The sequence below is a fragment of the Quercus robur genome, chromosome 4 (genome assembly GCF_932294415.1).
Source record: "Quercus robur chromosome 4, dhQueRobu3.1, whole genome shotgun sequence".
In the NCBI taxonomy this organism is placed as follows: Eukaryota; Viridiplantae; Streptophyta; class Magnoliopsida; order Fagales; family Fagaceae; genus Quercus; species Quercus robur.
This window is the reverse complement of record NC_065537.1, coordinates 73,439,460-73,458,257: the sequence shown is the minus strand read 5'-3', so window position 1 is coordinate 73,458,257 and position 18,798 is coordinate 73,439,460. Positions and strand designations below refer to the sequence as shown.

The window sequence follows — 18,798 nt, the reverse complement described above, 5'->3', positions numbered from 1 at the left end:
TATTTGCTTAAATATAAAATTCGTGGACTATATTTAAAACCAGTTGTTGAAGCATGGGTTTTTATTTTATTTGTAAATTTGTAATTATTAGTCCTTAGATAAGTACTGCATTTTTTTAGTAGTTATCAAATCTCATTTTTTGGAGGCTAGATCAAATCTCACTCCTACCTATTTCAGTAATTGACAAATGCATAAATTTCATTAGACTAACACATTTTTTGAATGATCATTTCATTAATGCTTTAACCAAAAATACTTACTTAGTATTTGGCTGATTTGAATTATTAAACATATTAATTTATGGGTGTGGGTGATGAGTGTCTTGACGTCATATTTGAAGGATTAATAATTACTCAGTTATGAGTTTTAATTCATGTGTTTTAAAGAAAAAATATATATTTGTTAATAATTCATTGGCTTACAAGCACAATTTCATTATGGTTGTGAGCTTTTTGGGACATATGTGTATGTGTGCTAGTTGACTTTATTTTTTGAAAGAATATATAAAAATATTATTTTATAAAATATTAAATACACATTAACCACTACCTTTAGGGCATTTGTTAACAAAAGCCCTAACTTACTAAATATGCTTCATGTTCACGAGTTTTTTTATTTTTCATTTATTAAATCTAAATATATTAGTGTTCAAACAATGTTTTGAGATTGTAAGGTCCTATGACATTGGGAGCTTCACTCCAAATTAGCTCTGATAATTGTTGGTAGGCCTTCTCAGTAGGATAAGCAGCGTCAAAGAACACATAGTCACTAGTTTTCCTACATAGTTCATACTCAGAACCGATCGATCTCTTTCCTCCGCAACTTGGGAGTCCCCTATATGGACCACTTCCACAGCATGCAATCTTCCCTTCCACAAAACCTTTACCAACATAATTAAAAATAAAAATAAAAATAAAATAAAAAGATGCTATTAGTCTATGAAAAAATAAAATGTGAAGTGCAATAATAATAAAACACATCTTGTACTATTAAAATGGAAGTGCTTTATTATGTAGTTTTACAAGTTCTGTAATTTCCTCCATGCATACATCGGTGTTTCCTGGTTTTAGTGCTTTTGCAAACGGGATACAACCCAAAGGTGGCAAGCCTAGGAACGCATATTTTCTTCCTCCTTTTTTATATATTTCCTAACAACTCAAAGTATAATTATGACCAACTTAAAAACATAAACAAGAATGATCTAACAAAAATTTGTTCTAAATATTGTATAAGTACTAATTTTAATTACCTTGATCACTGTTGTCAAGTTGCCAATTACCATATTGACGTATTCTTCTCGAGAGTAGGATTGAAGCACACTAGAGTTTGAGGTAAAGGGGAAAAGGTAATCATTGTTCCCAATGCTAATTAAGTAAACAGCTTTAAATAGGAGTTCCTTGACTTCTTTTTCACCTAGTTTTTGCCTCAATTGAGTCTCCATGTTCTTGAAATACTTGAGTGTTTAGGTCTATCACCTGATAAGGAGGGCAAAAGAACAAAAGGGAAGCAGTCAACTGTGAGAACAATTTAGACACACTAATTATGTCATAAGAACATAATCTTCGTTTCAAATTATGATGGAATATAGAAAAAGAGTGCTTATATTTCATTCGTAGAGTGTCCAATCATAAACAAAAGCATATGAAGCAAATGCAAGGATTTTAAATTTGCGTAACTCATCAACATTACCTATTACAAGAAACCCTTGGCAATCCTAGGTTCGATATCTTGATTCATATTAAGGATACTTAAGCTTTATCCAAGTCAAGGCCCAAGTCTCTTGTCAATGTTCATTGTATCTAAAAATGCAAGCAAAATAATCCTACAATTAAAGTAATCATGACCCTACTTGGAGCACAAGTAAAGAAATCCTAATCCTATTTGTATTGCTGAAGATGTAATCATAGGGTTTAGCCTACTATAAAATACTCTTTAATAAGTTCATTATAATACATAGAGCCTAATAGTAAAGATATAACCATCAAGAGTTTTCCATTGTGGATGTAGGCCTCTTACACCAAATCATGCTCATTCATTGTGTTCTCTCTCTTTTTCTTTCTTTCTTTGCATTCTTTCTTTTCTCATGTACTTTTTCATTATGTCATTATTATGTTTCAACTATTCTATCATAGTATCAAATGTCTTTTTCTTTTCTTTTCTTTTTTTCAATAATTCCAATCAATAGGATTGCTGTTATGGAAGAGCTCTATCAGGCTATGCGCACAAGCTTTGACCTAATTGCGCTCCACTTTTTAGAATCCTAATTAACATTTTAAGGAGCATATATAGTCAGATAGACAGCATACCAATCCTGGACGAGTTTCATCAAGAGCACCAGATCCTGCTGATGCGAAGTTAGCCCCATCAATGTACCGATTATAACCAGGATGTAGATATGGAGGAATTAGCGGCAAGTTTGCATACTCAGCTGCAATAAAGCATCAAAAATTAATTGAGTAAACAATCCAAGTCCAATAGAAAACAACAGATAACCATTATCTTACCAATGAAATCTAGAATTAGACGGCCATCATCAGGTCTCCCAGTGGAATACTTAAAGAATGTCTCCCCATAAGGCCAGAAATTTGCCTGGAGATCAGTAGTGGTATTGATATAATTGTTGTTTCCAGCATCAAGTATTGAATCCCCGAAAATGAATAAGGCAACATGTTCCTTTGGCAGGCAGATGTTACCAAGGCATTGGGTTGGGATGATAATGCATAAATACAAAACCAAGATATAGAAATGGAACCTTAAACTCATCATGACAAATCTTGTTCACTTTGTATTAACTTATCATGACTTGCAGTCTTGATTGCATAACTTGTGATTTAGGCTAGGAAAAAAGAGACCTGCGTTGATATTTTCTTCATAAACTGGCTGTGTGAGCTAATCACATGCGTCCAAGATTTGAATAAACATTATACTTGAACAAACATTACTCTAACGTCGTCCAGGTACATGTACTAGATTTTGAATTTTATGGCTACGAATGCAATAATTCTTTGTTGTCTGCGCGAATGGAGAGCGCAGCTTGAACTTTCAGAATAGTTGGGCAAAATGACGCTTACCTTTCCAAATGTATTAATACTGTGTTGCTTTTACCTGCCACTTTCCCAACCCACGTCTCTTTAGTTCTCATTATTATTATTATTATTTTCTTTTTAGAACTTGTAATTTTTTTTTATATGGTTAAACTTATAATTGAGCCTACAAACTTGCTTGTAGCTTAAGATTATAATTTTACTTAATATATTTTTTTATTGGATGCGAATACTGACAAATCCACAATTAGATTACATTTTCTTCAACTATCTTCCATACTTACTAAATTTCTAGAAAATCAAAGATTATTAACTATATCATCAATTAATTATTTAAATTGTAAGTTATTGTAATCTAATATTATACATAAAAAAAAAATAATAAGTTTTTAGATTATATAGTAAATAACATCTAATTGGCACAAAATTTGACATGTGCGTTAAAAGCATGAAACACATATAATCTAACTGTTAAATTTTCAAAATATGTAATAATATTAATTTTTTTAAAGAAAATTGTACCCAAATTTTGTTTTTTGTTTTTTTTTAAATACAAAATGGGCTGTGGCATATTGAAATGGTATGAAATTCGCATTTGTAAGAATTTATATGTAAATAATATATACTATTAATATATTAACATATAAATATGATTTTCTCACTGACAATGTTGTGCTCTCAACATAGGAGGAAATATTATTACACTTTCACGTATGGTATGCTCCTTTCTCCTTATTTCAATTGTGTTAACTGATATATTGTCTTGAAAAATAAGTTCTTTTGTTAACTCTGGGGTTCTATTGCATCGTCAAGTTTTACTCTTGATCTGTGGAATATAACGCGAGCATTATGAGCTTGAGCATAATCTAAATTTGATGCTTTTGGATTCGAACAGCTTGCATACATTATGAAGTGCTCCACACAGATGGTACCTTTAAAAGAAAAGGATAACATAATTTGTTGCCCGCTGCTAATGGAAGTAATATATTTGCCAATTCTTGTAATTTTTGTTTTTTTAGAAAGAAGCATCCAGTACTAATGTCAATTTTCAGGCACGGTTGCCATCAGCTTGTTTCATCTAAAAATGGCAAGGTTAGTTGTAACTTGTAAGTCCTTCATAGATAGTCAGAGGCAATGAGTGTTTTTGAAAGTGAACTTGGGGAAATTTATTTTGACCGTATATTTGTTGAATGTGCTTATACAGCTAGTACCTGGAAAGTTCTGCTGAAAAGATGCTTAATTCAACAAAGATGTAAGAAGGATGAGGAAATAGCTTGGGCAGTAAAGTGCATGAGGGGCATGCGCATGTCTTCATCTGCATTAGTCCAGACTCCAGAGCCTTCAATAGGTTGTGGTGAGAAAATGGAGCCACTAATTAGATATATCTTGGGGAGGGGATTACAAAAATACCCTCACTAAATTTATAATGCCATAAACCATTTTTTTTTTTTTTTTTTAAATGGGCTTGGGCGTTACATTGCTTAAGTAATATGTTGCCAACCAAATCTAGAATCTGAAAAATTGGAGCTATGTGAAACCAATCTCTCGTTTGCTCATCTTTGTACCAATGCACACATGGAGGTCCAAACTTGATATGAAGTAAACAGAACAAGCTGGCAGGACAGGCATGTTTGGAGTTTTTTATTGCAGAAGGTCAAAGTTGATTGGAAGAAACCAACCTAAATCTTAAAACCAAGCCTATAATTACTGTATTCATGAATAGGACGATATCAAGTAATTTTTAGGTACAAATTGTTGGAAGCCTCAACATGTTGCACATATTGTGCCTGGAAATCTGAAGAACAATTAAGATTTAAATATCATTCATGATTGGAGGTCCAGATTTTATACACAAATCAATTGAACAACACTAACAACCACTGAACGCCCCCTGGTTTGAAAGCAAGTACTGGTAATTGCAGGTGGTGACATGACAGCCTCAAGAATGACAATCTTTCATGGAACGAGCACCTGAGCTATCTTGGGACAGTTTTCCCCTCTTTGCCTCTGGCTCCACTATCTCAGCATAGGACAATTTAGAATCCTTCATAGCAAGAACGGAGTTGGACAGCACCTTCTGGTGAGGACTACAGGGACAACGAGATCAGTGATTTGCTGAGCCTTTTGAGCACTCTGGAGTGTGGAAGAGAAGAAAGAACCAAAATTCTGGAGAGGACTTTTTTCTTGCTCTCCACCATCAATTCCCAAAGCTCATAGAGAGGTTGCTTGTTAATCTGATGATGTAAACTCGATTTAAACAAGTGCTTATGGAATACAAAAAAAGTCCTTGCCATTGTGGTAGAATAGCAAATATGTTTCCATAACAGCATGCATGATGGTTGTTTGGTCATATCAACCAAGGTCATGAACATGAATGAAAATAACATAAACAAAACAAAATACTGCAAAAAAAGGCACATAACTTGGCAGTATCAAGCACCAAAAGATTCCAGAAGTAGTTAGTAGAAGTGATGAAGAAATTTTTTAGTAACAAAGGATCTGTTCAAGAATGCTACTGTAATCTGAAAATAATGACAAATCGGTCGTAATGAGATGAGCTTACCTCCTTTAATTGCATGATCCATCCAGCATGGATTTGTTGTGCTCCAAGACTTGCAAGCCCGCATAGTTTCCATTAGAGACAACAAACGAGATAAGAATTCCAAGCACGGACCACCAGCAGAAAAGACTCCATTATGATTTCTTCATGATTACAAATACCAACAGGGGATGTCTTCCACCCACATGTGATGTGTCTGTTACGTCTGGAATGTGCCATTTAGATAATTAAACAGAGAAAGGCTTGGTTTAAATGAACGAACATTCAACTCTGATTACTTCTGATGATTTCAATACCATTTTTTACTGTCCATGAGAACTGTTAGAGATATATATTAGACATATTAGCCCAATGTAATAGGCCCAAGCCCATTCCTGCTTGTACTAGTAGTCTAGGGTTTAGTCGCCTATATATACTCATGTTAGGATTCATTGTAACACAGGTTATTGTACTACACTCTCATACAATAAAGATGTAGCCCTTAAGAGATTCCTCCGTGGATGTAGGCCGTCAAGGCTGAACCACGTAACCCTCGTGTTCTCAGTGTTCCTCTTCTATGCTTTCTCTTCCGCATCCACTCTAGCATATACAACATGGTATAACACATCACGTTGCTAATATATTTAACATGGTATCAAAGCCAAACTCCGTTCTTGGCATCAAACAAACATCTCTAGCAAGCAAAGAAGATTCTCATGTGCACACCACCATCAAAAGTCACATGCTTGTTGGCTGGATCTAGACTCCACGGCATCTCGCAACCGCCATGGCTCACTGCTGTGTCCAGATCTTCAAACCCAAGCAATCAGTCCCTCCCTATCAGATCTGTGCACATCAAGCCTTCGCCTGATGAAACCAACAAGACATACGTGCTCCACGGCATATCGCGACCAAAACCCAGAAACCCGACCTCCAACGGCTGCCGCACGCGCCACCACGCGCCACCAATGGCTCCTGGAACTCTCACACGCGCCGCCGAAGATTCTCGACCCCAAGCTCGGATCTCAGTCACACGCGCCGCCAAGCAGGCCTTGTCGTCCACCGATCCACTTGGCCTGAGAATCTGGTAATCGTACGAGCTCTCACGTGCCTCCACGCGCCGCAGTAGCCTCTGGAAAATCTCCCACGCGCCGCCATAGATTCTTGACTTCTAGATCGTCTTCTGGGCGCACGCGCCGCCCTGTCGGCCTCCTCATCCGCCGATCTACGAAACCTGAAATTACGGGCCTCAACCGAGCTTACACGCGCCCCCATGCGCCTCCTAAGTTTCCGGCATTTCCTCCACGCGCCGGTGAACATCGCACGCTCCTGCCAGGCGCCGGAAAACTCCTGCTAATGTCATCTGACGTCATCGGATGACGTCATCACTCCACGTCAGCAGCCATGCAAGCACCTCCACATCAGCCCTAGTCCACGTCAGCGACACGACATCAGCCACGTCAACAGTGTCGTCTCGTCAGCACCACGTCACCTAGCTGACCGTTGACCGGACCGACCCGACCCGAACCACCCGGATCTGACCCGTGAGCACTTTGACTGTTGACTTTGACTTTGGACCAGTTGACTTTGACTTTTTGCGTTGACCTTTAACCAAAAGTCAAAATTTTCAAAAGGGCCTATCTTGCTCAGTTTTTCGCGTACATTCCAATTTTGGGCTCCGTTTCTGCATTTGAGACTTCGAAATTAGTCAATTGGCACATTCTTCATTATGGTTTCTTCAAAGGCATTCTTCAAGGCATCTCCAAGTGATCTTCTCATACTTATCCAACCTCAAACCTTCATCGAGCTTCCGCCTTGAGTTTGAGGGAGGGTGTTAGAGATATATATTAGACATATTAGCCCAATGTAATAGGCCCAAGCCCATTCCTGCTTGTACTAGTAGTCTAGGGTTTAGTCGCCTATATATACTCATGTTAAGATTCATTGTAACACAGGTTATTGTACTACACTCTCATACAATAAAGATGTAGCCCTTAAGGGATTCCTCCGTGGATGTAGGCCGTCAAGGCTGAACCACGTAACCCTCGTGTTCTCAGTGTTCCTCTTCTATGCTTTCTCTTCCGCATCCACTCTAGCATACACAACATGGTATAACACATCACGTTGCTAATATATTTAACAAGAACATTTTACTATTTTTATTCCATTTCCAATTTGTAGAATAAGTAATGTCTGGTTTCCTCTTTTCAGAAAAGCAAAGGTAAAAGATAAGAATAGAAGCAGTGTAAAGCTTACCTGCGTTGTACAATCAAAAGAACATCCCTCACTAAGGCTGAGAAGTGATTTTCAATCTCAAAAATGTGATAATGGTAGCTACAAGTCTGCACTAGGTTCCATCTGCCACTTGTTAAGTATGGATTAAATAGGCAGCCATATTTCTCTGTAAGGTTGAATTTAATCAACAATTTTGTTGGATTTATTCCATGCCAAATTTACTTGTATATCAGCATTTAGTAATCTTGTATTTAGGTGGGTTTGTTGTAAGGGTAGTGAGTGAGATAGAGTGTTGAATGCTCAAGAGTGTGCAAGAAAACAAAGTCTCGCAGCTGGATCTCGTGGGTGACTCGCGACTGCAAGCCGCCAGAAGCAGCACACGTACCAAGCATGCCAGAAGTTGAACCGTCATGCTAGCTGGAGCACTACAGGACAAAATAGGACAATTGGCCATTCGGTTATCTCGCAACTGGATCTCGCGACTCAGTCAAGTCACGAGGCCAAGCCGCGAGCTAGCCCTGTTTTGAAAAACCTGACGTTTCACATTTCTCTCTCACCCTAGTATATATACCCCTTATACCCATAAAAGAAAGAAAGCTTCCAGAGAGAATTTTGAGAGAAAAACCCTAGAGTAAAACAAGATTAATTCATATACAATCTTTACATAAGAGTCTCTTCAAATTCCTCAACTCTCTTCCTCTCCATTGTCAAATCCTTGAGAGGCATTTTACCAAAACCTTTTTCTCACCATATCCATTACTGTGAGAGGGCTGTTTGGTTTTCTGGGAAGCAATTAGGAAAGAACCAATTTACATTGGTTGATGCTATGGTCAAGTAGCGAAATCCGGGAAGTTAGAAAAGAAATAGGTTCGCCGCAACCTTGTTGGAGCAAGAAGCTTGGAGGGCTTAGGTGCACTAGGTAGATTAAGCTTAGAGGGTCTATTGTTGTCCATGTATCCCAACTACATTTTCTAGTGGATTGTTTACCGCTTGGAGAACGGCGGAGAGGTTTTACGCCGAAGGCTTCGGTTTCCTCTTCGATAACACATCGCGTGTTGTCATTGTGTTTGCATCTTCCTTCTCTTTTATCTTTGCCTTTTATTATCTACTGTGAGTTGTGATTTTAGATTGGCTTAGATTGTTTACCAATTCTGTTTTATAGCTTTTGTTCATTTTCCGCACACTTGTTATTTGACATAAAGCTTGAATTGGTTAATTTGTAAATTGGGGGATCTAAACATTCAAGGGTGTTTTTACACTATTTGAACTTTCATTCTCAATCGCACTTTATAGTCTAAATTGTTAAAAGAATCAATCTGTTAGAAATGAATACTTTAGCTTAAGGGGGAAAAAATGAAACTACCAGAGACTTGCCATTCCCTCAATCTTCCTTTGTCTTGTTGAACCACTAGGAGTTTGGACTTGAAATGAAGGTGCCGAATAATGCTGCAGGTCCCTCCAGTTGGAAAGTGGGCAGAGGATTCAAATAACCAAAAATCCTCAAGATAAGAAGTTTTTTTTAGCGACCTGGAAATGTATCAGAAATTTAGGAGTGTGACTGATGCAAGAGGAACAATAGGCACTGATATTGCACCAAATAAATGCCAGGCTTGTGTTTTAAACTGCTGACAAATTAAAGTGAATCCTAATCTGTATTCAGGTTCCTCTCTTGTAAATCATTTTACATTCCTCTCCAAAATTTTAAATAAATAACATGGGGCACTATGGAATACTAACCAGCATCATTCATCCCAAAGATTCCCTTCCCTAAAAGAATTAGCTGCTATTTGAAGGTATTGAAGCAGAAATAGCTTCAAATTGCCCCAATGCCTACCGTAGATTAAATAGCCTATCACATTGTGCTCAAGTCAATTGCCAACATCACATAAAGCTACTCTAGACTTTGTTAGTCATCAAAAGAAGAATGCTGGAAAACATTACCACTGAGTAATTTACTCAAAAGTCTTTGTCTATGCACTTCAAAAGTCCAAACTTGAAATTGGTGTATGGATCTTGGATAATGAAGAAAGAGCACTCCAGCAAAAGTGAGAGCAAGGGACTCTTTGATAAAAAAAAGATGTTTTACAGATGCTTGAAACATAAATAGAAATTTCATAGTTTATACAACGCAAGAGGATCAGCGGCACTTGGTAGCACAAAATCGATGTCGGGTGCATGTGTGAGGCACTTGTCTGAAAGTGACACTGCAAAAGAATAGGAAAGGAAATGATTATATGCATTGAAATCCCACAGAAAATAAACTAGTTTATCAAAGTTTATGTTACCACAACATTATTTGAAGCTTCTCTTCTTTTTTTTTTTCTTTTTTGCAAAAGGAAAAAGTATAGTTAGTACTAGAAAGTGAATTTCTTTACCAAGAGTAAATTTTGTAGTGGATGTTCAGGAGATATTTGTTGAGAAAGTGAATTTTGCACAGATGCAGTCCAAACACTTTTTTTTATTTATATTTTTATTGGTTTTATGATCAAATTTTCAAGCTTCTTGCAAACAATACAAGTTAATTTTTGAAATTTGCCACATTCATTTATATTCACGCTATCCAAATCAAACGTGCCATGAAAACCAATTTCTTTGAAAATGAGTTTTTGATGATTTTAGGCAATGATTTTAACTCAAAATTGAGTAATAAGCAGATGGTATTAGTGCAAAACAAGTACTCACCTTTGCACGGAAGTGCTTGTCAACTCATAGCTCGTAGCTCATGTTATAACTTCATTTTCAATCTGCACGAAAGGGATGTGTGAAATTTTAGGCCAATCTTTCCCTTTATCTCTTTGACACCGTCGTTTTAGAAGACGGCATCCTCTGAGAATTAGAGAAGAAAGAGAAGCAAGCAAGCGCTCTTCTGTTAAGTACCGGAAGCCAGAGCAAAACTTAATCTCCAAGCGTTGAAGAGAGGTGAGGTGTTGAAATCCCTTAGAGTTGAGTTATTTCAGATTTGAAAACCCTCCAATGGTAAATTCGGTAAGGGTGGAAGGCAGCAATGCCTCGTTCGGAAATGACTCCACTTTTTCGATTCCATTCCAAATTTTGAATTTTTTGAACGAGTGAAGATGTTGCAAACCCCACTCCATGCGACAGGAAAAGAGTTTGTCACATTTGCAATGTCAAGGGTAACTAAATTGGAGGGCAAACCGCCCTTAGGAAATGATTCTAGTTCTGGACAATTGTACAATTTCAAAGACTCAAGAGATGGAAGAAGGGTGCACATCCCTTCAGGTAGTGACTTAAAACTTTTCACAATTGAAGATACTAATCTCTGTCAAATTTTGGGCGCACAATCCTCCATTACAATTGGACACAAAATTTGGGCAAGAAAAGATAGCAAAATAAGTGAGAGAAATAAGATCCCGATGAGATCCCTCTGATATCGAAAGAGATTCAAGACTTTCACTTCCAGACACAAAAAGATATTTGAGCTTTGGGTAGAACTCCAATGGAAAACACCAGAGTGAATCAAAACCACCTCTAATTGCCAATTCTTCAAGTGATGGATAGTAATGCCTCCTTGGCAACAGAAATGTTCCTTGAATTTCAAGTGTTTTTAATGTAGTGGGTAGACCACCTCCTGGGATAGACATCATAAGCTCTACAAAGGATTGTCGGATACGACCTTCTCCAACTTCAAGCCAACATAGCCTAGGTGGTAATTCCTTCAATAGTAACTCATCACAATTACTTAACTACAATTTACTGAGATTCGGAGAACTAGGAACCGAAGCAACAAGCTATGGACAATCTTCAATTTGAAGTGCCATTAAAGCAGGAAGGTGGTTGGGCAGACCTCTGCTTAGTTTAGGACATTTAATTATGCAAAGCTCTTGGAGATTATAGAAAACACCACCTTCATCTTCATCTTTACCTTCAAATAAAAACCATTCCTGCCACTCTGGCATGTCCTTCAAACTTAATATTTCAAGGGATCTAAATGGCTTAACTGCAGAAGAACCACCCCCATAGAACTCACGATCCACATGTGATACCACATGAAAACCTTCAACAAAGAGTTTCTTGAGGTTGGGCAGATCCCCAAGTGGAGGCCAGGAGTAGCAATACTTACAATTGGCAAGCCGTATGTACACCATATTAGAGAATGAACAATCTTGTAACCATTTTGGAAATCTTGTACCCCCGTAATTTTCAATGGTGAGAGATTCGAGTTTTGAATAAGGACACAAATGTTCAAGCACATTTATTTCATTTTCTGAACTGCCCTTGTCATGACCCCATTCAAGCACCAACTTATATAGGTGTTGTTTATCCTTCAAATTAACCTCCATTGCATCTCTAGCATGTCGAACATTTTGCAAATTTAATATAGACAATGCTCCAGAAAGATGTAGAAGTTCCCCCAACTCTTTAATATTAGACCTATTATGTTTGCTCACAACAAAAGTAGTTAAACTCCAGAGATTTCTTAATTTACCCATATGTAGTGGCATCTCTTCCAATTTTGTTTTAACTATATCTAGGTGCCGCAAGTTGACTAATCTCCACATCTTGGAAGGCAACTTGGTAAGGGACTTGCATTCCGACAATAGCAAGGTTTGTAAATTATACAAAGTACATAGAGAATTTGATAATTGTTCAATTGAAGTGTAACTAAGATTTAGATAACGTAGATGTTTCAAATTACTAACTGATTTAGGTAATTCCTTCATGTTTCTATAGGTAGAAAATGATAGCACTCTTAAGCACTTAAATTTCAACAACAAATCATTTATAATCATTGTTGATATGTTATTCGACATCCATTCAGGCGGTGACAAATCAAATTCAAGGAAGGTTTGCAAACCCTTGGCTTCGTAGGACACGTTAAATTTCTTAAAGGCATCAAATTCAGTTCTAACATATGAAAAATGACGAGTCTTTCTTGTGATTACACCAAAATTATCAATATCCAACTTGAAACAAAATTCTCCAAATTTAAATTTTGCCAAGTCATTGACCAAGTCATGCATCATGAAACATGATTCGTTGTTACTTGATCGTTGAAAAAGTAATCTAGCTACCAAATCATCAAAGTATTCTTCACCTATTTCTTCCATCCTTCTATTTCCTTTTGATTGCTGCAATAAATCTTCTGCCACCCACAATTTGACCAATTCCTCCTTTTTAAATTCATAATCCTTTGGAAGAATCGAGCAATAAGAAAAGCAACGCTTCAAATGTGGTGGGAGATAGTGGTAGCTCAATCTAAGAGCTGGAATGATACTAATATTTCCTTTTGGTAAATCCCATATATCACTCTTCAAAATCTTTGTCCACTCTCTTGGATCTTCCTCAAAACGCAGCAATCCTCCTAGTGTTTTTGTAGCTAAAGGCAAGCCTCCACACTTTTGGACAATTTGCTTACCGATTTCCCTTAGTAATGGAAATTCACCAGAGCTTCCGTTTCTAAATGCATGCTTTTCAAATAACAACCAACATTCTTCATTTGACAATTGATTTAGAAGATAAGCTAGATCTGTGCATACATTAGATGCAACTTTTTCAATTCGTGTCGTAACAATGATCTTAATTTCCTGTGCTCCACATTTAAAAACTTTAAGTAACTCAATCCAATCATCATAATTTTCATTCCAAACATCATCTAAAACTGGTAGCCAATAACTGGTAGCCTATGATTTGTTCTTGTAGTCTTTGTGACATGGTAACCTATAGCTTTATACTCGAGTTCGAGTTTGTATGACATTTGTAACTTGGCATATATATATATATATATATATATATATATATATATATATATATATATCTCTGGAATTTGGGATCTATTTTAGGGGATCTAGTGGATATCCTTCTTGTTTACCATGTAAGTAATGTAATGTCACAATGTACTATTTTGAGTACTTTTATGCTCCATTATTTAAAATGCAATTAATGTATTATCGTATTGAAAGTGTTATTGTTGAATTTAACTCAAAGTCAGGAAGTTATGACATGCATGCATGCCAAAGTAGTCATCATTATGAATTTGTCATCTCATTATGCACAGTAACATTGCTACTTAATGAGCTTTGTCTCACTATTGTTTAATTATGAATTTTTACAGAGCAGGTAGTAACCTTTTGAGTCAGATGTTATGTCTTGTAGTAGTTAGGCAACTACTTTCTGGAGGCTAGACTATTTTTATTATAGATCTTTGGTGTATGAGACTCCTAATCTAATGTTGAAGCTGCACACATTAGGGAGATTTTGCACAATTGTTTTGTAAGTAATTTTGGCAAGGGCTTTTATCCCATCTTAGAAACAAGATATTTATATGTAGTTAATTTAGACCTCCATTCTTTTGTGGCCAATGGTCATTGCAATTATTGCATAGAGTTCTAACTTACTTTAGGAATATCTTTAATGAAATTATTATGAAAATTCTTGACGTTGGTACTTGGTATGGACTATTTGGATTGAATTGTCAAAAAGGAAAAATCTATAGGTACCTTTGGGTTGTGTTTCTCATGCTTTTGACTCTTTTGGGTTTGAGGCATGACACTCTCAGCTGATATATTCTTTAAAAACTGGCTGGGTGAGCTAATCACATGCGTCTCAGATTTGAATAAACATTATATATGGACAAACATTACCCTAACCTCATCCAAGTACATGTACTAGATTTTAAATTTTCTGGCTACTTAATATTATGTAAAATGCTAATAAATTTAACGCGTTTTTTTTTTTTTTCTCCTTTTTGAGAAAAAATCCTTTTTAGTTAGACAAACAAATGGCGTAGGAAGAAAATTCATTCAAACTCTCTCTCCTTCTAATTTATATATATAACTAGATTTTTGATGATTTATTTATATTGAGCTCCCCATTTTTTGTACTGAATTAACTTATTTGACTTGAAAATTAAAAAAATTAAATGGGACATGTGATCCAAAATTAGACTCCAATTGAAATTTAATTTGAATTCTAATTAGATTTTCATGTTCACTTTTTGGGGGGTTAGATCAACTCTCACTCCTACCTATCTCAGTGATTGACAAATGCATAAATTTCATTAGACTAACGCATGGTGTTGGACTGATCATTTCATTAATGCTTTGACCAAAAATACTTACAGAGTGTTTGACTGATCACTACAAGAAAAACGGGCTATTGCGGCGGTCCAAAACCGCCGCTAAAGCCCCAAAAACCGCTGCTAAAGGTACATTCGACCTATAGCGATGGGTGCTATTGCGGCGGGCCGTCCCGTCGGTGCTGCAGTGCCGCTATAGGTCGATTGTGGCGGTCGCAAAAAGCGCCGCTATAGATGTACCTTTTAGCGGCGGGTGAAGGTTTATTGCGGCGGGCATAAAACCGCCGCAATACGTCTTCAGAATTCGTGGGACTGACTTTTAGCGGCGAGGTCATGCCCGCCGCTATTGGTGTCTACCTTTAGCGGCGAGCAAAGAGCGCCGCTATAGACAATTGATCAGAACACCTAAATGTACTTTTAGCGGGGGGTGCATGCCCGCCGCTATATGTTTCAACCTTTAGTGGCAAGTGATAAGCGCCACTATAGGTATTTATTTAAAACGTAAAATGTGAACCTTTAGCAGCGCTTTTTGACCGCCGCTATAGGTTTTTTTTTTTTTTTTTTCTAATGGGTTTTAAAACTGCTGTTTGTTAGTAAATAAATGGTTCACAAACCTATTACAAAAGACCTGTAATAGTTTTAGCTCTACTAACACAATACCACAAATGTAATTAATTAACAACACCACAAATGTCTTGAAACTAATGTAATATTAACATAGAAATATATTATCAAATACATAACATTGTCTATAACCACCATCTTAAAATTAACAAAAAAAAGATGTGTTCATTTGAATAAAACAACCGCTGAAATTAATCTAATACTATAATCAAAATTCTAAAGTGTGAAATAAAATTCTAAAACGTTCTCAAAACAACATATCTTATATTGTTTTTAAAGATTATGAAATAAAATTCATTTTAACAAAAGGGAAATCTCTTGTGTAATCTGTAGCATATCCATGTCAAACTTGTAAGTTTACCCTCAACCTTTAGTCACGTAGAAAGCATCCTTACATAACAAGGTGCTTTGAGTTCCATATAATTCAAGCATAAGTTGGCCAACAATTTTTCTTTTTTTTCTTTTTTTGATAAGTAACGAAAATTTTATTTAAAAAAACAAAATTAAGTACAGCGGTGGTGTACTCAGGGAGAAAGGCCAACAATTATGATGGAAGACAGAAGCCAAGACAGGTCTACATAATCTTACCTTGATATCTAATTATGAAATTAAATGCAAAATATCACAGAAGACAGTAATAATCTAAAACTTTTGAAATGTCCTTGAGCACTTGGGCAACACACAACTGTGATTTAAAATTTTGGATACATAAAAACTGTTAATTTCTTTTACGCAGAAGAAAACAAATTGCAAGGCAGACAAACTTGCCAATACTATTTTCCAACTAGTATAGTGTAAATATATAAAGTCCTAAGATATTCATCTTGAAAGACATATAGTCCCACATTAATAATCAAGCAAAGAAAAAATTTTAGGACTAAGTAATAGCTAAGGTTTCTGCACCAAGTCATGGTTATAAGTAACTTAACCAAAGTCTAGTTTTTCCCAATGGAGAACCAAATCTAACAATCTACATGAAAACTTATACTTACACAAAGTAGGATCCCCTCTCTGAAAATGATTCAAAGCCTTTGAAAACTATCAAAAAAGAAAACAAGAAGATTGTCATGTAACATTGGACACTAACAAATACAACATGCACACATATAGGCACACTTAAACAAACCACTCACTTGTCCTCCTGAATCTTTTGAAACTGGTTGAACGGCTAAAAACATCATTGGCTTAGGGACATTCATAGAAGTCATTGTGGATTTAACTGACCCATTAGTATATGTATATCCTAATCACACAAAAAATGCATAAGTTGAGAAAAATCAGAAAAGAAAAAGAAAAAAGCAACTAGAAAAAAAAAAGTCATAATCATCAGGTTTCAAAGCCTCATGCCCTCATCTCAAATATTAGTAGTCTAAGTAATTATACCCATTCTGAAAACCATTATTATTTTCATACATTTCAAGTCGGGGAAGGGAGACTCGAACCCTAGACATCTCAGTTGCAAACTATAGGGAATGTCATTTTACTTAGAGGTCATGGGCTTGAATATCCATTTTGATATTTTCCTCTCACTTTTAAAAACTTCAACTTGCACTAGCTCCTCACTTCTCACTTCGACCCCCATTCTATTCAGACAATTATGGAAAACAACACAGAAACATAAATTATTGTGTACACAAGTGCAAAGGGATAAGTGGGACCTGATGCACAATCCACACCAAATACAGCAACTATTTGCCCAGCATGTGCCTCTTGAATATCCTGTAGATATAAAAAAGAAAATCAACAACACGAACCCAAGAAGGAAGAAGAAAAAGAGTAAATTAGTTTGGATAGAAAACATATGACTTGAAACCCCAATCTATTAATTTAACACAAATACTATTTTGTTCTGAAAGATTAGAGTGCAACCTACCCCAACTTCACCCCTACCCCTTTACCACCTAAGCCACAGCATGGGGACAGGTAGAAGACATTGTAGAGATATTTGGTTCGCAAAATTTGATTTCATGTATAAAAAAAATCTCAATCATATCATTAGAATTGATTACTAAGATGAATGTCAAAGCAAAACTAACCTCCATCTCATCAGAATGCATCTAAACCAAGCGAGGAATCTGTACCAGGAAGATAATATATCCTTAACTATTAAATTTAATTTAGAAATTCAATCAGTATCAAAGCGCTGATAGCATGATAAAATGGGCATGCCGGAAAATTCATTAACAAAATAACTATTTTTCAAAATTTAATGGATGTAATTGTCCAGATTATATCATTCATAAAAGCACAAGTGCATAACACACATACAACATGTCTTACCATATTGAACCATAATAACGAGCATTGCAATCAGATAAAAATAGAAGCTTGGTCACCTTGTAGTACATGTCTGAGTACTAACATTGCCACTACATGAATGAAATAATAAGATAGTTGGACTATCAAGAAAATGAAAATATACCTCCTAGACAGGCATACCTCAGATATGTCAACTGACCAAAGCACCCTTCCTCCAATTTAAAAGCTAACACCATAAGAGGCCCATCTGGAGTTCCAGACAATGTGACCTTTACGAGAATAAAATATATCAATTCCCCAGTCAAGTTATAAAACAGATGATTGTACAAAATATTTTTTAGATAAGAGATGAAAGTACAGAAGATTGAGAACAAAAATTTATTTTCATCAGCCCAATACCTTCTCTTCATTCTTACTTTGGCCAAGAGCATAGCTACTAACTTCAGTTGGACAAGGCAAATAACTAAGTACACCATCCAAAAGTGGTGTACTCCAATTATGAAAATTATACATATCAACGATACATTTAACAGTTTATCAAAAAAAAGAAAAGAAAAAAAGAAACACATTGAACAGAAACCATAAAAATAAAAACTCAATCAAATATATTACATTTACCTAAACATATTTACAAACAAAAATGCCTAAAACAAACAAGAATTAAGAAAGAAAGTCAGGAATAGAATAGAATAGAATACTTACGACAAATTCAAAAAAGCGTGGCATAAATCTGGGTACTCCTCCAGTAATCTTTTTCCAATACCCTAAAATTCAAATCCCAATAAATAATAATAATAATAATCAAAAGCAAACCAAACCAAGAAATCTGAACCAGCACGAACAAGCTAAGAAATCAATTCGACAAACCACTTTTGAGCATATCAAAATCAATGCTAAAGCTTAAGCCAAAACCAATATCTGATAATAGATAGTATTCTTGATAATACATGTTTGATAGACCAAAGAAAAATCTTGGCAAACAAAACTCAAACCAAAAACAACAAAGAACTTTACATCTATAAGCATCCTGAAATACACAAATATACTACTGAGAATTTGAA

At 35.9% G+C, this 18,798-nt stretch overlaps 2 protein-coding genes and 1 pseudogene across 5 annotated transcripts in view; all 3 read right to left on the bottom strand.

The window, feature by feature from the left end:
• Window positions 1–83: 83 nt before the first annotated feature.
• Window positions 84–2,771, bottom strand: LOC126723652 (GDSL esterase/lipase 1-like; annotated as a pseudogene).
• A 5,048-nt stretch (window positions 2,772–7,819) lies between these two features.
• The window catches only part of LOC126723645 (uncharacterized), a 58,658-nt gene continuing 47,679 nt past the window's right edge, over window positions 7,820–18,798 (bottom strand). Inside the window, exon 5 of one of the 4 annotated variants that reach the window (XR_007654405.1) lies at window positions 7,820–7,947. The gene's annotated coding sequence lies outside the window, so the exon portion shown is untranslated. Of the gene's footprint in view, window positions 7,948–9,560; window positions 9,668–18,798 lie in introns of those variants that run through there. The other 3 variants (XR_007654404.1, XR_007654406.1, XR_007654407.1) reach the window with 3 other exon arrangements.
• LOC126722551 (putative disease resistance RPP13-like protein 1) lies at window positions 9,931–18,250 on the bottom strand. The gene is made up of 7 exons (XM_050425703.1): window positions 18,137–18,250; window positions 17,918–18,006; window positions 17,009–17,061; window positions 16,612–16,721; window positions 11,595–13,364; window positions 11,132–11,492; window positions 9,931–10,022 (listed from the first exon to the last, which is right to left on the bottom strand). Exons 1-7 carry the CDS (start codon window positions 18,248–18,250, stop codon window positions 9,931–9,933), a joined length of 2,589 nt encoding a protein of 862 aa, XP_050281660.1.

Coding starts and splice junctions, on each gene's coding strand:
- LOC126722551 (XM_050425703.1), bottom strand. CDS start 18,250: ATGTATAATTTTCATAATTGGAGTACACCACTTTTGGATGGTGTACTT. Junction 13,365..16,611: donor CAAAAGATTCAGGAGGACAA/GTGAGTGGTTTG, acceptor TGTGGAGCACAG/GAAATTAAGATCATTGTTAC. Junction 11,493..11,594: donor ACCACCTTCCTGCTTTAATG/GCACTTCAAATT, acceptor TTACTATTGAAG/GAATTACCACCTAGGCTATG.